The sequence below is a fragment of the Callorhinchus milii genome, unplaced genomic scaffold, assembly GCF_018977255.1.
Source record: "Callorhinchus milii isolate IMCB2004 unplaced genomic scaffold, IMCB_Cmil_1.0 Scaffold20, whole genome shotgun sequence".
Taxonomy (NCBI): Eukaryota; Metazoa; Chordata; class Chondrichthyes; order Chimaeriformes; family Callorhinchidae; genus Callorhinchus; species Callorhinchus milii.
Window position 1 is genome coordinate 6683427 of NW_024704761.1, and position 25419 is coordinate 6708845.

The 25419-nt window shown below is 36.7% G+C and overlaps 1 protein-coding gene across 1 annotated transcript in view; it reads right to left on the reverse strand.

Moving 5' to 3' along the window:
• slc38a10 (solute carrier family 38 member 10) overlaps window positions 1–25419 on the reverse strand; it is a 55290-nt gene that overhangs the window by 26665 nt on the left and 3206 nt on the right. Inside the window, exons 2-11 of the mRNA XM_007888561.2 lie at window positions 25194–25311; window positions 23723–23768; window positions 21569–21662; window positions 21041–21184; window positions 18102–18226; window positions 15715–15817; window positions 14449–14634; window positions 13232–13343; window positions 8511–8617; window positions 2339–2489 (exon numbers count right to left, since the gene is read on the reverse strand). Of these exons, the coding sequence (XP_007886752.1) occupies window positions 2339–2489; window positions 8511–8617; window positions 13232–13343; window positions 14449–14634; window positions 15715–15817; window positions 18102–18226; window positions 21041–21184; window positions 21569–21662; window positions 23723–23768; window positions 25194–25311 (1186 nt within the window). The remainder of the gene's footprint in view (window positions 1–2338; window positions 2490–8510; window positions 8618–13231; window positions 13344–14448; window positions 14635–15714; window positions 15818–18101; window positions 18227–21040; window positions 21185–21568; window positions 21663–23722; window positions 23769–25193; window positions 25312–25419) is intronic.

The window sequence follows — 25419 nt, forward strand, 5'->3', positions numbered from 1 at the left end:
ATATCTAATCACATAGCCACAATCTAAATTTTATGTGGAGAATTTCAAATCTAAATTATCTAACCAGATGACTTGCACACTTTCTACAAGGTTAAATGGTTCCAGGCTATAACATTTCTTGCTGGAAGAACTGCTGCATGCCTGATTTGATCCGAGACAATTGAAACAACGCACTTAATTTTTCTGAAATGTCATCCTTAAGATTTCTAAATTATTTGAGGCTTAAGTCCACATTCTTTAGGTTCTACTGTCACATGACGTTTTCTTCAAAGTCTCATTCTAATCTGTGGAAATGAATGGAGTCATTTTTGGTCTAATCATTTTTCTCAAAATGAAATTGTACAACCAAGGCCAAATTCCTATTCACCAGTTTGAATCGTAACTTTTTTAAAAAAAGAACTGACAGGAGGAGGAGGAACAGAATTTAAAAAAAAAACAGGTTTGGAGTAAAGATTCAAATTTGACAAGAAGAAGTAAATTACTTGTAATTAAAACGGATTGATTGGGCATCAAATAAACATATTGTAAAGCCCATCAGGTAATACCATGTAGCCTCAAGACCTGAGTTTTCAGCTTTATTACCCTTTCATCCACATAATAATCACCTCAAATAAGCTCGTCACATTAAGCATTGCAAGAAATTGGCCACCATTCCATCTTCAGACAGAAAACTGTACAAAAGGTTAATTCATGGCGGTCACGTGCCTCCTAGATCTGACCAGCTGCATCAAGCAGAAAACCTAGTGGTGTTCTTCCGGATTGGGCAATGATACATGATGGTATGTGTACAACAGAGGGAGAACTACAATTTGCTACATTTTCAGATGGGAGTGGCATAACGAAGGAAATAGCCTCCTAGCCTACATTCAATTTGTGAAGAGGTTGATGTCACAACACGAGGTAGGTTGAAAGGTAATCTTGTTGACAAGCATACAAGCATCACATCAAAATATAGACTGGTTGAAAACAAGCAGTATTCAGGACTCCACAGAGGAGCTCTGGAAATGTACATTTAAAAGTCTAACACATATCAGTAATGTCATCCAAATCCTGGGAATCAAATCTATATCCTCAGTTAACTTGCAGTAATTATATCACCTGTATATCATGCTATCTCTGTATGACCAAGTAGAGAATATACAGTGCTGTCAAAAATAGAATATATAATAAACTAACTAAAATTGTCTCATAATATTACATAGAATACTTTTATTGAAAAAAATATTTGGGATTAATTAGTTTAATAAACTCAGTCGAAGGATCGAATATCTAAACCACTCTTTGTTTTTGTGGTGTATTTTATTGCCCAACTTACCACTGATATAACTGCCTTATAACCATCCCTGTGATAAGTTATTCTCCACATATTTATTTTATTAAAACTCCATGTGTACACATGGGCTATTGGTAAGTACGTATAATTACTTGTCCTTACTTTCAGCATTTTTTTNGGTGCTATTACAAGTTAAAATGTAACATTAGTGTACTGTATTTAGTTTTTTGTATTAAAGTATGTCAGTTTTGCCAGTAAAACACACATCAAATCTCAGCATGGCTGCCATATTTTCAACATTTTCTGAAAAATGCTGTTTAGCCCTTTATCCTCTCCTTTGAAGCAAGTTACATAGGAAGGTAGGAATGTACAGGACCGGAAAAGACCATTATGATCCAGCTGGCTGGTCCCAAAAGTGAATACAGTTCAGGAGATGCTTTCTGAGAATAATGGAAGTTCCTCTAATTCGAGAAACTAAAAGGCAATTGCTACAATGGTTACTTTTTTTTAAAATATCAACACATATTGCTTTACTAGAAAACATTAATTATCCCAAGAGGTCACAACATCCAACAATTTTGAAGTTCTGTCATGAATGCTTGATCATCAATGGGTTTCCCCCTTCCAACCTGAAGGTGACTTCATTCTTCACCCTGATTCAAAGATCATGTTGCGCCATACATTCTGAGGTATCAGAAGAATAATGAACATTCCTATATATCATCCTATCAAAGACTGGGAGGGCAAATGAAGGGCAAATTGAAGAATGAATAGGTCACAGAGTGGGTCTCTCAACAACTTGTGTGTAAACGCACACAAATTATAAAAGAGCCATTCATTAACCATAAGTGTAAATCAATTTTGAATATTAGTACATTATCAAGGAATCATAGTGCCACAGATTGTCACCTTCTGGTGTATTTATGTTGCATCATAAAATGTTTCACCCAAATCTTATAACTGATGATTGTTGAACAGTTCGGTTGCATGAGCACTCATCCAAACAAGGGTGTAATAATCAACTTTAAAATCAAAGAAGATCAATCAAGGATGCTGTTCTTTTACCTGAAATTCTCTGCAGGTCATTTTCATTCTTCAGTTCTTCTGGATTTGTATCCTGTGCAAGCTTCTCGGGGGTTATTGTTTGTTCATTTGTTGTAGTCAGAGTAGTAAGTGTGCTGATTACCAGAATAACAAGACCCACCGAGAGGATAATCTGAGGAAACGCAAATATACAATCAACATTAAAACAACATTAAGTTGTCATCCACATGCATAAATCTTTATAAGGTCCAGTTTAATTTATTTTAGAGAGGGTAGAAGACCATGATGAAATACAATTATCAGTGCCCAACATACGACAAAACGATCAGCATCCTAATAGACATAAATACTTATGCGTTTAAATGAGCAAGAGAAAACATTACATCTCGAGAACCATTAACATTTCTGGGGCAGAATTATCAGGGATATTAGAATAGCACTCTTATTTAACTGAACCAGCCTGTGATTTGCAATGTGGAGTATTCAATATTCATCATCGTTTCCTGGAAAAGGAAATTACTTCTCAAAGATTGTTATACAAGTTTGATAATATAATTATGGCTTGGAACACTGGAGAACGAAGTCAGTAGAAACAACAACTAATAGAAAGAATAAGTCAGTCTTAGTTTCAGCTACTTTTGCCTTCAGGTGAATTTTATTATTGTAGTACTATTGTGGGTATGCTGTTGTGTTGTTAAAAAAAACCTTGCATTGTGCACCTATTATCATATGTTCAGGGCAGATACTGGAGAGATTTTTCCCATGAAATAATATGCTTGTATATATATGTTCCAGATTCCGGTTTGTAAAGAGATACGAGTGAGAGAAAAACGCATGAGCATTTTTTTCTAAATGTAGACTATCAGATGTACAGTATACGCATCTCATCTGCACAAGTTTAGTAAATGTATAAAAACAGTAAATAGGGTTATTTCTGTCATACGATCCTGTGATCCTAACAACGCTTACTAAAGAACACAATCAGCTCAGCTGTTATTCTGTTGATTTAATGATTTGTAGTCTTGCCTTTTATGGAACAATCAGAACCTTCAACAGTTTTTCTACCAAGTAATTTCCTTCTACCTCGTTATTATTATTTCACTCCCACTGTTATGTCATCAAAATCCCTATATATAACCTCTTAAATCTTGCCCCCCAAAAAGAAAAATATTTCTTCATAATTTTTTTTCTAGATTATGGCTTTAAATTAAAGACTTAACATAAGAATCCTCTTATCTCGGGATTCGCTTGCTGCAGAATGACTGCCATTTAAAAGTGCAATTGTGGTCGGACACAAAGGCTTAAAATTCGTTATTTTTCGTGTGGTTTCAACGTTCGACCAATTCAGTTCAGCCCCAACTTAATACATGTGTCAATTATTTTGCAACAGTAACAGTTTTTCTGCATGGGTGCTGCTTCCCTGTTAAGAGTACGGAGCAAAAAGCTGGAGCGCAGCTGCCACAAAAACAGTTGACTGCTTCTTGGCAGAAATACAGCAATTGTTAAGCCAAGAGAAACATCTGGTTTTCAAGGCAGGAAACAGAAATTCACAGCAAATAATACGCCATAAAACCATGGTTTTCTTTTAGCAATTTCTTTTTAAATTGTAACATGATGCATTTTCAATTTATTACAGTACGCAATGCCAATTTTCATAAATATTACAATTTAAAATCCCATAAATACAGTACAATAGCCTGGCACAGACACACCTACCATCTGTTCAATGAAGCACAACACAAGAATCCTCTGAGAAGTGTAGCCTAAATGAAATACCATCCTTCATTTCACAAGTTTAAACCAATTCAACCAATGCATTTTTACTTCAAAGAAAGGTTGTAAGCAGTAGCATTTTTTAAATAAAGGGTGTTCCAGTAGCTAATGGTTACAGCATTGGCTTCCCAAACAGATGGTTACAGTTTTTTTTCACAAAGTCTCAAGGCTGCCTTGTCACTCACATTCACCTGCCACAATTGGGACAGGCCTAATGAGCAGGGTCAATATAAATATGTGGAAAATATGGAAAATGTAAAGGAAATGTTTGTGAAATCTGCAGAAAAACACATGGGACATGGTTATATTCTTATCAAAATGAACCCCACAACACAGAATTATTGAACACTAATACTTTTGAGGGGCATCAAACTGACTGTAATGATTTTCTCCCCGACATGGATATGACTCTTGGAAACTTCATTGGCTCATGTCAGCATCCAGGCAGTAGGTTGCCCTCAACAGAGGCTAGACTATCAAAGGTAATTGGCAATTTTATTGTCTCTTAATTTATTACAGAGGTTCCTTTTTACTGTGCGGTGGCGAATTGAAGAACTCAACGACTAAGTTTGAATCATTTTATCTTAAATCTTGGGAATAAACAAAACTGATAGAGAATAGGCAAAAACACATTTTCTATTGTCTCTGCAAGAAATTCAAGTCAGTGAACAAGGGTCATGCATTAAGTGAGTGGTGTAGGCCATTCTGAATTGGAAAACAGCCTGGCAGACCATGAAGGCTCTTGTAGATTATGAAGGAAGATCAAAAATCTTCTGGGTAGCTTAATTGATTGAGCATTGGTCTTGGGAGTCAGAGATTCTGCGTTTGAATCCAGTAAATTAATTCAGTCTCCCAATCAATGCAAGTACCAGGTTTGAAAATGCCCCTTGGAAAGAGCCAAGATTTGTCTTCTTGAATCTGAACTAGTTTTGAAGATACATGTCTGGCAAAGCCACAGAGATCTACAGTTATCCAAGATATTGTCTGGCTCATCAGTGAGAATTGGCATTGCAGACACATCCTTGCATTACATAGTTGTATATATTACGGATTTGCACTACAATGAAAGTGCAACATTGCACTAATTGTTCAAGTGTTCATTGTTCAGGTATTAAACTATGAACACTATTCTCCTCCAGGTCTGTCTACTTGTAAGCGGATTTCAAATTAAATAATACGTTCCCCCTAGTCTAAAAAATAGTTAAAGGTTGGATTAATTTCTGGACAATTCAATAGCTCTCATCCCCGTCCCCTAGAGAACTACCCATCGTACACGAATGAATTCCTGCCAATTCCCAAAACGGTGGGGATTGGCCCACTTTCCAAAGCCATCTGCTGTGGCGATCTTGTTGACCACAACAATTAAATCATTCAATTCTCAGGAAAATGAACATTTTAAGTGTTAAAAGATCAGATCACTGAGAAAAATCAATGTATATAGCAAGCTAGCTGCCTAACTATAAACTATACAATGTAAACAAAGTTTAAGTGATGAGATGAAAGCCATTTTTTTGTTTTCAAACTGTGGTCTGACACCACTACGCTAATGTGAAATTATTTTTAAAATCATTTGCCTTTGTTGGTTAGTCTATGTTGTAAACCACCATCAAGGAAACAGATCTTTTCAATTGTATCTTTAAACCCGTTACATTTCAATTAAAATAAGCAGACCAATAAGACGCTATACCTTCCGGCTTGGATCCCACAAGTGAACTATTCAATGTGACACGTTAAACAAAAAGCACATTGTACTGTCATTTCGTATCGAGGAAAATGGGAAAGAGATGGAAAACAAGCGAAGGCCACAAATTCACAAGAAAATGACAGAAGCTGCACAGTAACTGACTGCCAGCGGCCATGAATTCCAACAGTTGAGGACAACGTGCGAAGGCTAATCCACATTAACTGCTGAACAACCAACAGGATTAAATTCAGTTCATTTCCATTTGTTCCGCTAAGCCCAATATGTAGGAGTATTTTGTTAAGTCTTTAAACACCACAATAGCTCTCCCCCAAATAGGAACGTCACCTTGAAGTTATTCTCCAAATCAAACAGCACGCTGTGATTCATCCTCTTTCTCCAACTTAGTTTTGCAATAATACATTTTAGAAATAAACAAAACACTATTTTCTATCGACTGTATGATAAAACAGGATGCCAGTATTTTTAAAAGCTGCAAGGGACACATTGCAGCTTTTGTCATTTAGGGCAGCCAATATAGTAGCAAAGTGAACATCTTTGGTTGCAACTGCCCTAGGACAACTTTTTTCCCCAAGGAAAGGGGAAAAAAAACATATGTATAAATCTAGTTTGACACTGATGTAATTCAAGCCACTGCAAGGGAATGAAAATACCAGTTTGCTTTCATTGCCATTTTGTCCACTTGAATGGAATTACCTTTGGCGACCACTATGGGGCTTGTGATGACAATACACAGAATTTCTGAAATGTTCTATTTCCAGATATTGCTTTTTATCCCTCAGTGGAAGAACTGTTCATCTCTGTAGAGACTTCTTGAGTTAAGATGGCAGAGCAGTGTAGACAATGCACTGCTGAAATGTCACTGTATGTCAGTCAACAGAAAGGCTCTCTTGCAGCAGTGATATAAATCCAGTTAATCTCCCACCCACCCTCCCCACCCTTCATCTGCCCTACCAAGAAGAAACACTCCACTGTTGCAGAATAGTCCTCCAAAGTGACCAGGTCAAAAAAATGACAGCATCCCGATTGTGACAGGCCAGGCTTGAGCTCAGACTCAATCTCAAACTCAAATTACAGGTTAGGAAACGAGTAGCTAATTACCTTCTGTATTAGGTTTCTAATTAGTGGTAGAAACCCTTTTGAAAATTCACCACTGAAGGAAACATTTTATCTGCTGAAAAAAATTGAATTGGATTAGAGAATAAGGATCTTAAACCTAATTAAAACACTCCATTTGTAGCAAGAAAAAATGAAAATGCTGCAACATGCCTCAAAGGATTAGACAACAGGAACAACCCCTGGAATAGATTCCTGGAAGGATAAACATTTTGGTGCTACTGTACTCACAAAACAAGTGGTTTTATTTATCTTTTGAAATATACTAGACTAGGACCTTTTTTTTGCTAAATTCTACACGTGAAATTGATTAAAAAAGCAGTCACAATCTTGACTTCAAATCAGTGTCATTGCAGGACTGAAATCAATACTGCACCGTTTATTATGATGACTTTAAACAGCTTCTGAAAGTCAGGATTGAGAGACCTAAATCTAAAAGCAAGGCCAGATCAGTTGCTTCTTAACTGGTGCACGAGTGCGAGAGATTCTCAATCACAGGATTTAGCTGCGCAACCTTCGTCAGTTCTGGGTTAGTGTACATGATGGATTGGGAAGTTCCAAATCACAACACTGCTTCTGAATGATATGTAACGGATTGCCCTTTAAAAGAGCCAGCACAGACACGATGGGCCAAATGTGCTCTTCTGTGCTGTAAATTTCTGTGATTCTAATTTCTATCTAATCTTCTGAAGCTCAAATCAAGTCTTAATTCAAAACTACACATCTATAAACACCAGTTCATGATTATTTCACCATTTACAGGCCAATTTGTTGATGGTTGTGAATCAACATATGTCACAAATGCCTGTAAAGCAACCCCGGCTGGCTAAAACTGAAGAATTGGTACAGTGGCATCAAAATCCATATTCACAAAGTAATTTAAGAAAAACATTGCATAGGACTCTTGATGTTTTGTAGGTATTTTAACAGTACAACAGTGCCTCATTATAACACAATCAGAGCATGAGTTCATTGCAGCATGCATTATTTATGGTTCGCTTATTAATAAAGAAACCATATCAACTTTTTGAATGGTTCCCAAAGATCCATTATTGGCCCTCTCCAAACTGCAATGTTCAGAGAGGGTCTATAAAGCTCAGTGCTACCAAACAGGTACTGTACAAAGCAAAACCATTTGGCGGGTGGAGAGGGAGTACTCAATTGAATTGCTGAAACGAAAACAAATATCTTAATTGCGGATTCACAGCCTGTTGAAAGGTGGTGTCAGTTAATCAAGAAAGGAAAACGAGCATTATATTTGGTAGCAGTTGCACCAACGAAAGACTTACCATGAGAACATTATCCACCAATCCTACTCAAGGGATGATGGGGAGGGAATGCAAACAAAAGCTTTAGAATCCATTGGAGGAATGTTTGTATGAGATACATACATCACATTTTAGTAGTTTTTGTAGCTTGTTGTGGTCAAGAAGTCAGGAAAATGCTACCAAGCTATATGTTAGCCATGATCTAAGAAAACAGTGGAGCAGGCTCAACAGGCAGCCTCTTTCCTCCATCCTCATTTGTGTGGGCTAATTAAATAAATGGGCATACTGAATGTGGAGGGGACCGTTTGAGATCTAACCGTTTAGTGAAACTAACCTGTGAAAAGAAACCATTCTTCTGGATCTTCCTGTAAATAAGCGCTGGGCAGATGAAACAGATGAGGCTCCCCATGGTGGCACCGGTCAATCCAAGGATGGTTTCCACTGATGGACAAGAGACAACACTTGTTACAAAACAAAAATGAATTCTTCTTAAAACTTTACTGACTATTCCAAAATTAAGCAACATCTCGAATGGAGTCACCCCTATATTCTATGGCTAACATTATAGCCAAATATTCTCAATCAAGATTTATATAGCATAATCTGAGCATAGCATTGTGCAAAATGCTGAACACACATGCAGCCGGCAAATAGAACCAGTAAATCACAGTTCTCTTTCCTCACTCTCCCCTGCCCCCGCCACCCCCTAACCCAACCATTCATGCCAATTTTCCTGCTAGTAGTCAACGAAAATTAAGGAAAGTTAAACTGTTCTGTAAAACAGCACATGTATTAACAGATCAGCATGCTTAACAATGAGGCAATTAATCAATTTGCTGCTAATTACTCTTCTGTGGTCATAAATGGTCATAAATTGGAATTAAAGTGTAAACAGGGTTAAATGCTTACCAATTGATTTAGCCCATTTCAAACAATTACACAGGTATTTTGCAGGGTAATTTGACACTAAAGCCCTCCATACTTTCACCAAACTGAAACAACTTTTCTGGGCTGCTGCAGTATTTATTTTCTGTATACTATGGACACCAGTTCTGCACTTAGTGAATTTGAGTCTGAAACACAATAATTCAATGCTGTCCGTATTCAGTGGTTAAAAAATAGATCTTTAGCTTTTTTTTTGCCCACTGGTATGATCTTATGAGGGGTGCAAATTTTGTATGCTTCAAGTTGAGAGATTTTAAGAGGGAATTAAAATAGGCAGCTCCATTGATGGGCCCAATTGCCTCCTACGTGCTGTCATTTCTAGGATTACAGTCTATGCAAATCACAATGTAAAAGATAATGGCTCAACTTTCTGAAAGGTAGACTTGAAAGGAATTCAATTAGAAATCTTTGTTTTGTAAAAGAATTTATGCCATTTTAGTACTCGCGCTTTGGTTTTACATATGACTTTCAGTATTTCAAGTTATCTTTGGGCAAATTACCTAAGATTAAGGTGCATGTTCATATAAACAGAAACCTCCTACTAAACCAGTGCCAGATGAGAAGAAATTATTCTCAGATTTAGTTAAAATCTAACCATGTCTAGAACTTATTGAGGCCACAGGTTCTGGCTCGTAGCATGAAAGAAGAGTGGCTCAAGCCTTACAGTGAAAGCCCATCAAAAATAACAGTCCCAGCAAATATTTACAAGGAATAAAGATGTGGGAAAAGATTTCCAGTGAATCCCAGAGAGCAAAAGATCAGCAAGTTGATAGGAGAGCCTATATCAATGTATCAAGTATCCAGAAAAAAAACAAAAGGGCTGCAGCAAATACCTATGAGAAATAATTGTCACAATGAATTTCTGTAAGGGAAAAAAAAAGATTTGTTACGCTAACTCAACAGACATTACAGTGTAGTGCTGCAAGGAAAGACAGCGTCACATCAAATCATTGTGATGAGAATATAATGGCAAAACAAAGTGTGCCATTGAGAGGTCTTTAGAAGACATAAATATGCTGTGATTGTTATTGGAAATTGTTGGGAAAAAGTGACCAGTGCAGAGACAAAATCATACAGTCATTTTAGGAAACCAGGGCATCGCCAGTGCAAAAAAAAATTGGAGCATTGCAGTGAACTCTTCTGAGAAACAAGAGCACTACACTCAATCATATCTGTCTGCTAGAGCACTTTGCAGTGAGCCATTTTGAAAAATTAAAGTCCTGCAGTGATTTGTTGGAAGGAACTCGAGTGTTACAACCATCCGGAGAAATCCCTTTATGAAATCACATTGCACTGCCAGCAAATAACCACGAGAAATAACTCTAGTGGGGGAGGCTGCACAGCACAGGCATAATGGACACCTTCGGTGCTAAAACCGCCACAATTCACTGAAATGTCCGAGGAGCTCACTGCAAAACTGTTCTCATAATGGCCCCACAATCCAAAATTGGTGCATTTCAGCAGTCTGCCTTTTGTCAGGGTACATAGAATATCTGTGATCAAGGAACAGACATTTATAACCTCCTCCCATCCTCTTTCCTGAGAGAATGGGAGATAACACTTAGAAATGAAAAGTATTGCCAGATGACAGACTGACTCAGTTGGTAGTACTCTTACTTCTTGGTCAGGAATCTAACCTTATAGTTTAGGCAGATATTCAAATACAGCATGCCGGAGCACTGCATTATGAGTAGTACAAGCTTCCAGATCAGATGATAAGCTGAGGTCCCATCTGCCTGTTTAGGGGACGTTAAAGATCCCATTTGAAAAGAGAAAGGAGTTTTCTCCCAGTCTTCCAGCCAATAATCCTCCAGATAAAATTGGTCGTTCACTTCATGGCTATTTGTGAGACATTATTGTGTGCAAATTGGTTGACGTGTTCACTGCATGTTACAAATGCTTTGAATGAGTATCACGGAGTGAATTCAATATAGTAATTCAGTTGCACAGTGCAGATCATATTAAATTATAACCTCAGAGAATGAAGCTGGAATAACATTGAGCTGCAATGCAACCTCAAGCATGCAGCAATCAAGACAACGGTTGTATAAAACAGAAGTTGTGGTAGACTGTAATATACTACATCTTTCTTAGATTTAAAAAAAACTTTTCCATTCAAATACATATCTCGCATTAACTGTTTCACCAATTTTTGGCATGATACTATTTATCAAGGCAGAATCAGAAAATAGTTTCACTGGGACATTCATTCGATAGCTCACAAGTAACAAATGTATTTGTCAGGTGGTCACGGTGTCAAACTCAAATGGGGCAGCTGATCAGAGTTTAGATTTATCTACTCTACTACATATTAACTGCTCTGCTTTCTAAATGCAGAGCAGTGAATATGCAGAGGTGTTTAGTCAGGGAGACTGAAGATAAATGGACAGTGTCAAAATTAGATTGATAATAATAATAATCCTTGCATTTGATATAGCGCTTTTCACGTCGGGAGGACGTCCCAAAGCGCTTCACAGAACACACTGTAAAGTGAATTGACTGTATATTTGTGGGCAAATGCGGCAGCCAATTGCGCACAGCAATGTCCCACAAACAGTCGGGGATTGAAAATGACCAATTTATTATTGTTTTTGGTTTTGGAGGGATTATTATTAGGCTCTGTGTGGAGTAAGGAAACTTGCCCAAGGTTTCGCCCTCTGCCTGGAATTGAACTCAGGTCTCTCACTTGCAAAGCGAGTGCTCTAACCACTGAGCTACAGGACTCCAAGATGTATGATGCAAGTGGTTATTGAGATGAGATATCGAGCAATAGTATTTTAGGAAATAGGACTAGCTGGCCAGCCAGAAGAATCAAAATGATCCTGTCTGGTCTTGTATATGTATCCATCCCAGATGTTTCACATTATTTCAGGAGTTATCAAAAAAAGTACAGAAATAATTCACCGCACACAAACCAGTGATATTTAGTCTACATGTGATATAGATCAGATGAAACAGAAAACATTTAAATTGGTTTCTAAAATTGCAATGAAGGCGAGAAGTATTTGGGTTCAACGATTTAGATTCAACTCCACGTAGAAAAGTATTGTCAGTGAGATTGTAATCAAATATAATTTTGAATTCAATCATCGACATCAGAGCTGCCAAACACAAATACACCAATGGCCTCTTGACAGTCTTGGAGATATGCTTTCTCAATATTATAGCCGTCAAATAGAGTTGCATAAAAGACATTCGAGAACCGCATATCAATGTCAATGAGGAAGGAGGTATGGTAATGTTTTCAATTACCGCAGCAATTTTTTAATAGCAAAGTGTCACCTCTTCACTACAACAAGTAGCTGACAAATAAGGTTATCTGTCAAGAAATGTTTCCAATTCCAGATTAAAACTTCCAGTCTTCATTTGTAACTGAAAACGATGCACATTTTAGACACTGGTTTTCACACCTAAATATAAATTTCAAAGCAAGTTGCTCCTGTCAATAAAATACAGTGTACTGAGCAAACTTTTAATGTGGTCATTAAATGAGATTATTAGAGCAAACAATGGGTCCGGAAATTATCAACGTTGATCATTTAGCCTTAACAGGATATTTTAGCAGTGAAGATAAAGACAAATAAGCAAGTATTTGAGATTTTAGAAACTAAAGTTGAAACCACTTGTGTTTTGTAGTACAGAAATTGGTACAATGCAATCGCCTGCTAGTATAAATTTAGGACCTACTGCAGCAATATTCAGAGAACGAGTTGCTCCTAGGTAAGTGGATAAAAACACGAACACAACATATCACAAAAAAGAGCAGAATTATATTGATGGACATTATATTACATCTATTTCTAGAGACTGTGACAAACAACTGAAAGTACACTACGACTAAGTGTTAGAGGGTGTCATGCAGAGGATGTTTGCCTCTTGCTAGATGATCACAGAAGAGTTCAAGTTGTCCAGAAATCCACCAATACCCTCCCAACCGCGAAAGGTTGCTTAGAACAACAGATAATATGATACAAAGTGTTTGCCAAGAGCTTCTAGACCTTGGTATTGCCAAAATAACCAATAGGAGGCTCTGCAATCCCAGTTAGTGCTTTCCTTTGATCATAAACTTTGCTTACACACTAAAAAAAATCTATGCTGAAGCCATCTTACCATTAGGAATCAGAATTCCAACTAACAAGGTGCCAAATACTATAGCAGCTGTAATGATCTTAAACCGAAGAGGTGGCATATACCCGCCTGCAGCAAAAGTACCATCTTTCTGCTGTAATGAAATGGAAATGAAAAATAGGTGAAATACTTGACACTTTGCAACCATTTGAAACAAAATCCAATAATTAGAGGAGGGAGGAAATAAGATGCAAATACAATTATGGGATCAGTGTACAGACTGTCAGCAGGGACCAACAAAGTGCTACCTCTTATCAGAGGTGCATATTGATGGCTTGAGATTGTCTTGAGGACAATAATGAATGTGCAATCATAACCAGGGAGGGGAGTACAGCTGATTTATAACCGGATTCTAATATATTTACAATGCAAACCACTGCCATTTGCACACTTCAATATTTATTAATAAAAAATGAATCCGGAAAATAATTATTGTGTACATTGAATAACTACGGTAACGTTTTTGTGTCTGCTCAATTTAAATATTGACATGCATAAACAAGAATATCAATTTCACTAAATCAACATAGGCACTCGCTGACGCAGGCCATGGCTGACAACAGCTTACGTATATGGACGTCCACCTGATAAAAGTGGTAGGTACACGTGACGCTGTAGCTTTGTGTTGGAATTATTTCTCTTTAAATTTAAGGCTTTTTAAAAAATATTTAAGATGCTTCTAACAAATATTACTTTCAATATACCAGTGGAAAGAATTTTAAATCCCTCATACTTCTCTTTAATAACAGATTTCAACACTATGCTTAAATTCTCCCTTCTCCAAACTTAGTTGAATAAAACATGATCATTTTATTAGTTAATCCCTGAATCAGATTGGGGACCTTTCTAGCATGCTTAACATTCCTCATTAGCGACAGATGTCCACATAAATATTACGTGAACAGAATTAAAATGATTCAACCCAAACCACCACATATGAATTATATGGGTTCGCTGCAGAATGTTATGTGGAACAGTGAAATTCAAACCGGTAAAACATGATGAAAGCATATATTACAGTCTCATTTACATCCAGCTCTCCAAAATAATTTTATAGAGATTAACTAATTTCAAACATTCAACAAATTTAATGCTGCATCTCCCCTGTTAATAATAGAATATGAAACTGATATTTGAAGATGCAACAAAAGGATAATGATATTCTATTTAAAAAAAAGTAGAAAAGGATGCGCATTTACCTGCAATTGCTCAAATAGAAATGTGTTCAGAGCTTGTCTGCAAGGCAAAATCATCATCGGGAATCCCACTGCAACTGACATCATAAATCCCACACGGATCATCTCTGTAACCAGGTTGGAAGGAAAGTTCTTCATAACATTTCCAGCAATATTATCAGTGTAACTGATATAACCAAAAGAACCAACCTGTAAGATAAGAATGTTTGATCAGCATCTCAGGTATTGTCTGATTTAAACTGTACATGAAGAGAAATATTTAATGGACATTGCTGTCCTCAATTTATTGAATTTTACATTGATGTTACCAATAATAATAATAATCCTTGCATTTGATATAGTAATGCAATAATGCAGAGAGTTTTCATCTTGTGAATATAGATTAGTCTTTTTTTAAATTCGGGCATGTTTTATTTCACGTAACACATCAAATATACATTCCTTTTGTACAGGATATTTTTTGAAGGATGATTACAGAAATGTAAAATATTCTCCATAAATTCTTAGAATAACAGTTTCATTCTGTTTTATTTAAAATGTTGAAATCTCCCTTCATTAATATTTTTGTAAATGCATTTTTTTGAAAATGTGGAATGCATGCTTATTTACTATATTTTCTGAATAAAATGCCTTGCAGTTTGAATATTTTAATCATTTCTTATTCCGTCGTACGACAATAACAATTCTAGACTTGGCATTTTATGGCCAAAATCCAGATCACTGATTCAAGGGAATTTTGTCAACCAGTACTTGAACGAGTAAAGTTATTTCAGTATTAAATATATCACAATCCACTTACTGCATAAAGGGAGTATATATAATCTGTGCAGACATGTAAACAGAAACAAATGACCTGCATTAAGTCAAATTAAAATGTCACCTATGTTTACCTTACTTCTAAATTTTGACATTTAGCACTGCCATATTCATATTATTTACCAGTCTACAATGTTAAAATACACGCCTTACACTTCATTTGTACTACAACTTTTTTTTGTCAAGGTACGGAAGCTTTCGCTCAGCATCTTATTTGGGGTAATTTTTGGGGGTTAGCCAGGTCTTGACACAAGCAGAAACCAATCATACTATGCTTAAGATTATCCAAACCAGATAGAGTTCCACACGTGCATTCCACCCAAACAAGGAAAGTTTTCTGCATCTGGAATGGAATGCACATTCTCTCCCTGAAGTGTCGTGAGCTGCTTACCTTATTCCGGGTTGCGTTACCTAATTTTGGGTATATGCAATATGAACGACTGAGAGACTTACAGTTATGTAAAACACATTAACCACATTCAGGGCCGACGTGAAGATAGTGCTCATCCTTTTCACAGACGGCTCATCCAAGCTGTCATATGTAGGCAGCACTTGGCTATGGGGAAATTGTGAAAAGAAAGGTGTAAATTCAGAGCAAGTGCTACCCCTCAAAATAAAGGTAAAACCTGAATGTTATCTTAAATATTAAATGAACAGCAAATTAATCCACTAATCCTGCCTTTATTGAATTGTGGTTCAACACAATTAGTCGCTTCCCACACTAAAAAAAAAGGCTGACCTTCAGGTCAACTGGCATCACTTTCTGCACACATGCACAATACACAGGAAGCAACATAGTTGATGAACTGGGAGTCAGCTATTTTCTGGCACAGGAAGTTGATAGTGCAGCACTTTATAACAGGGTACTATTTGAACTAAATTATGCAGAATCCGAATCATGCCCCACCCTCCACTCCAACTAAATAGCAAAAACAATCGATCCATCTGAAAAAAAACATTTTGATGTAAAACACTGTACAGCCATAACTGAAATCATAGGTGAACAGAAGTGCTAGTGTCACTGCAATCCAACTGGCAAGTGAGCAGAGCCTATCACTTCAGCGAAAAGTGAACTCAAGAGTGTTTAATGAGTTTAGTCAGTTCCCAGCCAAGTCATGAGGTCAGACACATTGTAGACACAGATCAGCTTCAGCAATTACAGTGGGTCGATAGAAACACTCAAATGAGTTTCACAGGTACAGTGAGATTTCAGAATGTGACAGTGCTTAAACCTACAGTTTTTTAAAAAAAACAATGCTGTGCTATCAAATAATCAATTGTATTTGATATTGTGACTTTCATATAGCAAGTATGTCTCAAAGAGCTGCACAGGAATTACTGTGTAGTGACTATGTATGCGGCAGGCAAATGCTATGCATTTCATCCTATGTTATTCCATCAGTTTCCAAGAAACATTGGATGCTTTTTACAAACTACTGATAGCTTTGTGGGTTTAAATAGATTGTTCCTTCATCTTAAATGACATGCCCTCAATACTACTTGCTATTGGACGTCCGTTTCCATTTGGATCCCGATAAACATACAGTATACTTTGCCAAAAAATACATGCTTGTATCAGAATTTCTATACAAAGGGATTATAGTAGTGTATTCAAATTTATGCAGCAGCCTTTTTAAATAACAATAATAATGAATACTGAAAAGTCTGGATATATTTTTTGGAGTCATCTCCAGGAATTCATTTTCTTCTGTATTTAACCAATCCCACCCATAAACAGAAGTGATATGGATTACATCAATCACTTATGCTCAGCGTCAATCACAGCTGTCAGTTGACTTGATGCTGAGACTGGCTGTCATGTTAACAAAGTCAGCTCATTGGAAGAGACAACTTAAGGCACCTTATTTAAATGTCATATCTAATGATTCTTTATCACTTTTGTCTATATAATGCATGTATAAATTATGTGAATTGTTACTTTTATTTTTCAATACGTTTTTAAAAAAATGTAATATTTGCAACACTATTTTTCCATCACAATCTAAATTTCAAAGTTCCCAAATTGTCCATCTTTTTGTCAGAATACACATATTCCTTGGCACTTATTTTCTTCCATAATGGATGGAACTTTATTAATAAACATATTAGCTGATCTGAGTCCACAGTGTAATATACTGAAGACACTGACGATACTGTGTCTCTAGGTTCTGCCTCACCACGACCCAAAGGTGAAATGTAGAGATAAGTGTCACAAGTACACAGACATGTGTCACGAATAACAATAGCTGCTTTAAAAATATTAAAAGCAAATCATATAAGATACATGTTTTCATCTTATTACAGTTTTGGAGCAACAATATAGTAACAATGCTGCATGGTTAATTTTAAATCGAACATAACACATTCAGAACTATACAAAAGTTAGATTTTTAATATAAGCTGACGTAAAACATTTTAATTTAACAATATATAACTGATTATACCTTTAACTCAAACAGTTCAATCACACAACCAAGTGATTACCTGACAAATATAATTAAGAGTCTATTTGTCAGGTAAACAGGTTGCATGGCAATAAAATAAGTTGGACAAATAGCACTTTTTTTGTGAAGTTACAAATCCAAATGATTAGTATGTTGTAGTTAATGAAATGCAGTGAGAGAAAACTGAAACAACCTAGTTCAAGATGGTGCTACCACTAAAAGTTGAAATAAGTTCATTAACAATTGACCTTTATGAATGTCTACAAATAAAGTTTGATTCCGAACCCTGATACCTCTACATCAGATTACCTGCTGCACAAAAAGTGTTTGATGAGCATGTAGGTAAACCACATACATATGCAGCGTATTGTCACAAAAAGAAACAGGAGTACTTACGATTGGCAAGCAAAAGACATGCCGTAGATAGGGATGCAGCGAAAGATGCCGTCCCAACGAATGTAACTGATCCGCTTCATCCACTGACCATTAAAAAGGCCATGTTTGAATGAGGACAGCACTATCTGTGTAAGAAAAAAAAACAACTGAAGGTCAAAAATCCATCCTTCTCAGAATATGCTTCAAGCATGGCAATCCCAGACATGTTATTATAGAAGTATTGTATTATAGAAACTAAGGAAAAGCGATTCTTTAATATATACACACACCTTCTATGGTACTACAACAAAATTACATTTATAGAGCAGCTTTCACGTTGGGAGGACGTCCCAAAGCGCTGAAATGGAAATGGCTTTGGACTACTGGCAAGCCTATTCAACTTTATAAAAACTAAACCCATTTGAACACTGCAGAACTAAAATGAGTACTCTCCCTACAATCTTCCTCTCAACATATTAGGGCTTTTCCAGTCATGAATACTTAAAACAGCTTGCACTCGATTGGAATTAATAAAAAGTGCACTTCTAAGAAGGCTCATAACAGTGTATGTACAGAGTTACTAACAAATCCACAATTGCAACACAAACATAAAGCACAATACACAGCCATTTGGTAACAAAGCACTTGTTCATAACCGAGGTAAAGTAATGCTCCAGAATAGCAACCCGCAATTAAAAAGCAGAGAGCCATTGACAGCTTACCGAGGGTGCTGTTAAAACTGAGCTCATCAAGCAGCAAATATTCTCAGGATCTGTTCACACTGCAGCTATAAACTTACATATATTGCTGATTTACAGCTGGTTTGTATTTAAAAGCAATGCACAAGCTGTGCAGTTATTTTTCTCAAATTTCAGATCAAAGTAAAATACCCCTGCTTCAGGAGTTTCAGCTAATGCCTTCTGAAAAAAAATAATCAGAGTCCCTGGATTTCTCCACCCAGCTCCATACTGAAGTTCGACATTAATTTGTTGCTGTGTATCCAAGACAAATGAAGAGACCTTGTGATGTGACATGAATAGAATCAGATTCCCAACATTTCTGATCAAAGGCTCATTTGTCTTTGCAACTACCTGGCTTTTTGGGGGTACAAAGTTTTAGAATCTTATCCAATGAACCATAGTGTGAATTTGGCACACACTTACAAGCTTCCCAGACTTAATCATTTAGAGAACAGAGTAAGATTCCTACCTGCAGTACTCATGGGCATTTCCTGACATACTGACTAAGGAGCAGCATTTGAAGCAGGCCTGTAGCTATCCAAATACTGTACATTATAATAAATATATTATTAAATAATAAAGAAATATTTTCCCACAAAATATACAGTCACTGCACTTTACAGTATATCCTGTAAAGAATACAGAATTTATAAAACATTCAGGACAAGGGTTTTTGCAGCTTTCACAAAATAAAAATAAAAAAAAGCTACATTCACTGTGTGCCTGTGCTAATGGCTACCATCCAGTGCCTTGGGGTATCCTCCCGAAGTGAAATGCGCTATATAAACGCAATTTTGCATTGTATCTTTGCAGTATATCCTGTGAAGTACTTTGGGATGTCCTCCTGATGTGAAAGGCACTATATCAAATATAACGATATTATTCTTATTATGTAATTCTGTTTTTAAATAACGTAATCTTTGAAGAATAACATTGCACATTGGCTTTTAATTCTGAATTTGGGTGTTTGAAATCCCAAAAAAACTGCAGTTATGACATTACTTTATTTCCACCGGTCGCTAAATCTTCATTCACACCATCTGTAATGCTTGATTCAAGGTCAGGATATTCAGCAATATATCCTGATAATGCTCTTAATTTCAAGCCCCACTTGCTAGGTAAATAGAATAAGCAGCAATGCTGCCTTTTATTTATAATGCGAGTGGCACAGTCATGTAGCTATTGGCGTGGACACAACCCTGCATTCATCATTTGGAAACTAGATGCGTCAAATCTTTTTTTAAATGCCTTTTTAAATGGATCTTTACCTCTAAATACCAAAGAAGAAACCCTGTTGCACGGTCAGTTGTTTTTATTAGTTTGCATGAGCCACAAGCTCATAAATTATGATCTTGCACACCATTAAGGGACCTTATTGGGGCACTAATCTGGATGGATCACATGGCAAGGACAGTTTGCTCTGTCCAGACTTTCACTGACTTGCCACTGCTCTGATGTGACCTTGTAGCCAAGAAAAAAAATCAGTGATCCATACAGATCAACAGCAAAACGAAAAAAAGTGGTAGCAGCAAATGACAGTGAATCAAAGGTCACCAATCACTGTCAAGATCCACAAGAATGTCAACTCGTTTAAAAAGTGTACACCGGGATGCTAGCGTCACCTTCTTTTTCAAGGCCAGGCTTTTCCTTTCAAGCTTTGTGTCTCTTACTTTCCTCCAGCGACTCATTCTACACTGAAAACTGCTGTAGATTGGCACTAACTATTGTACTACTTTGTTCAAACAGTAACAATACCACAATGGTTCTGTTTTTTGTCAAATCTGCTCTGTAAAATACTGAACCTTTTGAGGGTTTTAAAGCAATAGTTTTATTACCCGATAGTTTAATCTTGATTTTGCAGTCGCTTTCACTCATTCATAAGCTCTCTATAGTGTTTTATTTTCTGTTTTTACTGACCGGTGATGAATTCCTAGATCTGAACAAATTCTTCATTGGTTTATCTTAATTCTGATCCAAAAGTTGACACATTTGTCAACTCAAGCTATTTGTTACACTTCTTCAGCTGCTTAATGGAGAGAACATTTGACATCCATCATTAGGGCAAAAAAATCCTGAAATTTACTTTTCCTTTGGGTCAAATGTGTTTTACAAATGTGGGTGTATTAAACAGCAAGTCACTATCCTGAGATGGAGTCAGAAAAATTCCTTTTAAAATTGTTAAAAAAACACTTATTAAATTCACAACAGAGATTTACTAACCACAAACATGAAGAGTGTGTAGAAGATTAAAGCCATGGCACTGAAGGACTGGATAGAGGCCATCATGTTTCTTTGCAAACTCAGTGGGAGTACTATAAAAATAGACACTGCGAATAGGAAGAACATACGGAATCCCTGCGTTACCTGATAAGAGGAAAAAAAGGAGATTAAAAATATTTGAGAACATAAAATCTAGCTATAAATAACACATTACAGGAACTGAATCACCATGAGTAAATCTAATAGATTACGAGAAGCGTTTCATTAGAAAACAGATTAGACGATTTGTTTAAGTAAATGTCTAGAGACATATGAAGAATGAACAATATCGTAATTTATTCAGAGAACCCAAAATAAATTCAAGAGCTGGACTGCAGCTTATTAATGCAACATAACCAGTGCATGATCAAGCAATAACTTACAGTTGATAATTTGGAACTAACAGTCAGTTTGTTTTCCTCAAATATTAGTCCCATTTACCATTAACTTATTTATTGACTGAGCTTTGGAAATCTGTTACTCACTTACCTGAAATCCAAGCAATTGAGCAAAGAAATTGGCTCCTAAATCAGCAATAACCACGTAAAAAGCAATACATGTCCCCAACATCAAACCGATCATACTGCAAACAGAGTAAACAGCAATTAGTGTTCCTAAGAATTAGAATTCATTCACCCGTTTCCTCCTATGATTCAATGAGTAAATACACCATGTGATTCAGTACTGAAGTATAGGTAAGGAAGGGTCCAGCCTATAATGGTGGTATTGGTACTACAAAGGGTGCCTGAGTTACAGATGGAATAAAGAAAATGAGTCAGGCTCCTCCTTATGATTGTTATCCAGTGACCCTTTTCTGGAGAGGTAGTCTTTGGGCAATGACAGGATCATGCTTGGGTGTGATGTTTCCACCGTCAAATATCCTGCCAACACTCCTGTGTCTAGGTTCATACATTGAGAATAGTCACCTAGGTAAGGGCTATCAGATCCTATCAAACCAAATGTTCCAGCATGATTCGCTGCCTGCAGAAGAGGGAAGAAAACGAGGAAGAGTGAAAGAAGGGGGGGCAATCCACCCCATTTGTTCCTTTTATGACTGTCAGGATCTGAAGTCCATGCAGTCCCAAATATCTTTAAAATGGACAGAGTGGTTATTTTCCAAATATAGAGCATGTGCAGTGGGCTGGACATTAAAAGTTAATCCTTAATGATTAATTTGAGATCCGCAAAGGTTTATGTACTGCGTGGGGTCAATCAGGTCAAAACCTAGGACCTCAATTTGTCTTGAAAGTAGTTTTTTTTGTTTTAAACTTTATACTTTGTTGTATGCCTCGTGTGCATGTGTGCAAATGTTCACCTGCTAGGGAATTCAAAACTGGCTAGACAAGTTTAGTCGTAGAAGCTATGAGAAACAAAAAGATGGCATTCAGCAGACCTTACAACATCAGTTGCTTTAAAAAACACATATAAACACAGAATGGCTTATGTTCTTCCAAGTATAACAATCCTCAGTCATTATCTTCTGACAATCCCATATTTTTTCTTCCACCTTTTTGGGGAAGAAAATTGGTGACTCCCATCATGAAAAGAATTAGCCATATACACAAAACACTACGAGTAATTAACTAGTAGTTTTATTACACATCATTAATAGCAAAAGATTAGGAAAATCACTGAGTTATAAAATGCTATTTAAAACCACAAGCTTTTCTTGAAGCTGAAATTTCACAATATTTCAATTGAAGATGTAGAAAAAGATGCCAAGCAGTTGAAACCTGTCCTTTCAGACCGAGTCAATTACACCCTAATTATTGAAGAAAGGAAGTCTATAATTAGTGAAGAACAGGGCTCTACAATTATTCGGCTGCATGGATTAAATGTCAGGACTGAAAAATTACAGTTTAAATTGTAAAAGACCTCTGGAGTAATGTGATCACAGCTCTACTAACAGGATCTAAATGTTAACCCTTATCTGTCCAGGATCAGAGCTCATTAGTTACGTGCTTAATGCTGTTTAGCCCTGGTAAAGTCGTCGACTTGCATAATATTGGAATCTGCCGAGGTGACTTGCCCAACACAAGTTCAGGAAGACTGGAGCAGAATTAATTGTCACATCTGGGAAAAAGCATGGATTTCTGGAAAATTCAGTGTGAAGGGTTAAGTGTTATGAATTGCAAAACAAATAAAACGGAAACGACTACTGAAGAGAAAATCAAGGGGTGAGATACCCAGTTTTTAAGATTCTGTATCTCAAATACGTTTGCTAACTAAGCAAGCCCGCAACATCTAGTGGTAAAACATTGGCAGTGCAGTTTCTTTTCATGAACTGGAAATGGTCCAATGTTGCAATAGCTTCCAACTGTATCAATTTTCAAAATAAACCCACAGAGTGATCATGGTAAATAACTTGTCACGTTTGGTAAAAATGTAGATACATTTTTAATTTTACACAGGTGTCATGACATTTTATAAAATTCTGAATGGGCTTAGAGGAATTGGTGAGACAAAAATCAAGGAGACCATAGTTGATCGGAATCAATTACAATCTTTTCTTATTTTGTATTAAACCAAATTACTGGCCAGTACAAAGTGACATCACGCGGCTTTTGTTTCTAACCAATTTGAAATGCTATGAACCATGAAAGAGCACTAGGTTTTAAAAAACATACGATATTTTAAACTCACCTCATTTCTACCAGCATCTTTCCTGCTTTTCCATAAGCGTGAAAAGCTGAAATTTAAAAAGGCAACAGATAAGAAAGCACAATAACGGCAAGCATTTACACTTGATTTTAATTTATTTTTCACTGTTGGAGAATAAATCATTGCACAGTAATTGGGGTTGAGGGAAAGGAAAAGAACTTCAAAACATTCAAATCCCTTAAATCCAGCAACTGGCTTGCCTATATCTGATGTTAGAATAGGGATTAATTTTCTTTAATTACCAAATTTTGGGATGAAAACACTGAGCTCTAAGCACGATTTAAAGGAGAAGGTAATTCCACAGAGAAATATCCACACCAATAGATTCCTGCCATGCTGCAGCTCCCAGTGTCCAATTTTTTAAGTTTGAAAGAACATTTAAGACGAAGGAGGAACATTGGGTAAGAACATATTGGTGATTATGTACTTCATCGAATGGATTTAATTTTCTCTTCTAAGAGTCACGCCTACATAAACTGATTCACAAACACTCACATGAATTTGAATTAAAAAATATAAATCAGCAATGTTGCAATCGCTCTAGCTTGTCAACAAAAAACTAATTGCTATCTTCTGTGATGTTAATACATACACAATATATTAACAGAGCACTCACACAAGACTGTATGCAGACCACCTTTCTGGTTGCCATTGAGGTGGGAACAGAATCACGGAATACCAGTTTCTTGAATTGAGAAATTAGAAGGTGGTGGTGGGGTGTTAGAGAATTTGTCATATAATAATAATAATCCTTGCATTTGATATAGCGACCTTATCACGTCATTAAGACGTCTCTAAATGTAATCTTGTTGTTGCCTCAAAGCATAAAGTAAATTGACGATGTATTTTGTGGGCGAATTCTCACTTGCCGAGTTCACACAGCAGATTGCAAAATAAAGGTGCCTCCAAGAGCAGCTTCTGGTGTGGGTGACCTAGTGCTGCACCAATCAGTGCCTTTCCACATTGGGTCATCATAATAAGTACGCCAAATATGGTGCTTAACTCCCAATTTATATGGCACTTTCCCCAGCACAGCACCACAAAACGTGCAGCAGGAACAAACTCTATTAAACGGGGTCATAATTTTGCCAGATGAAATATTTATTAGTTTCGGACTTTTCTAGGTCTTGAATATCTGGCAGTGTATCAATTCCGATAAAAAGGTGTAATTTTGCAGTCATTAATTGTTTCAGTTAACTTATTTGCACAGTCTTACATACATTCTAAGACAATTCACTTTCTGTAACTTTAAAACCAATTTTGCTCCTGACAGGAGTTGCTTTCCTGGCCTCAGGCAGTGACCTTGGCATAGCCTAGGCTTCAAACTGCATTGCAAACCACCTTCAAAACAGGGGTAGTGAAAAGTCTCTATTTTCTGATGCAGTCTCTAATTTCTAGAAAGTGCAATCAACTTCATTTTGGATGCAAAAAGCACTAACACAGGGTTTCTTACCAAGGCCAGCATACGTCCTTCGCTTGCTGGTGTTCGCTGCCCTCACCAGGAACATACAGGACTGGTGAGTCATCCAGGAGCAGAAAAAGAGTAGGACGACACCTAGTGCAATCCCACACTACAAGAAGAGATAAGTAAGGAGATAAGTTATTCATTGGCGATATAAAAATGAGCAGTCATGTTTCAGATCAGAATTGATTCCACACTACAAATATCAATCACTTCA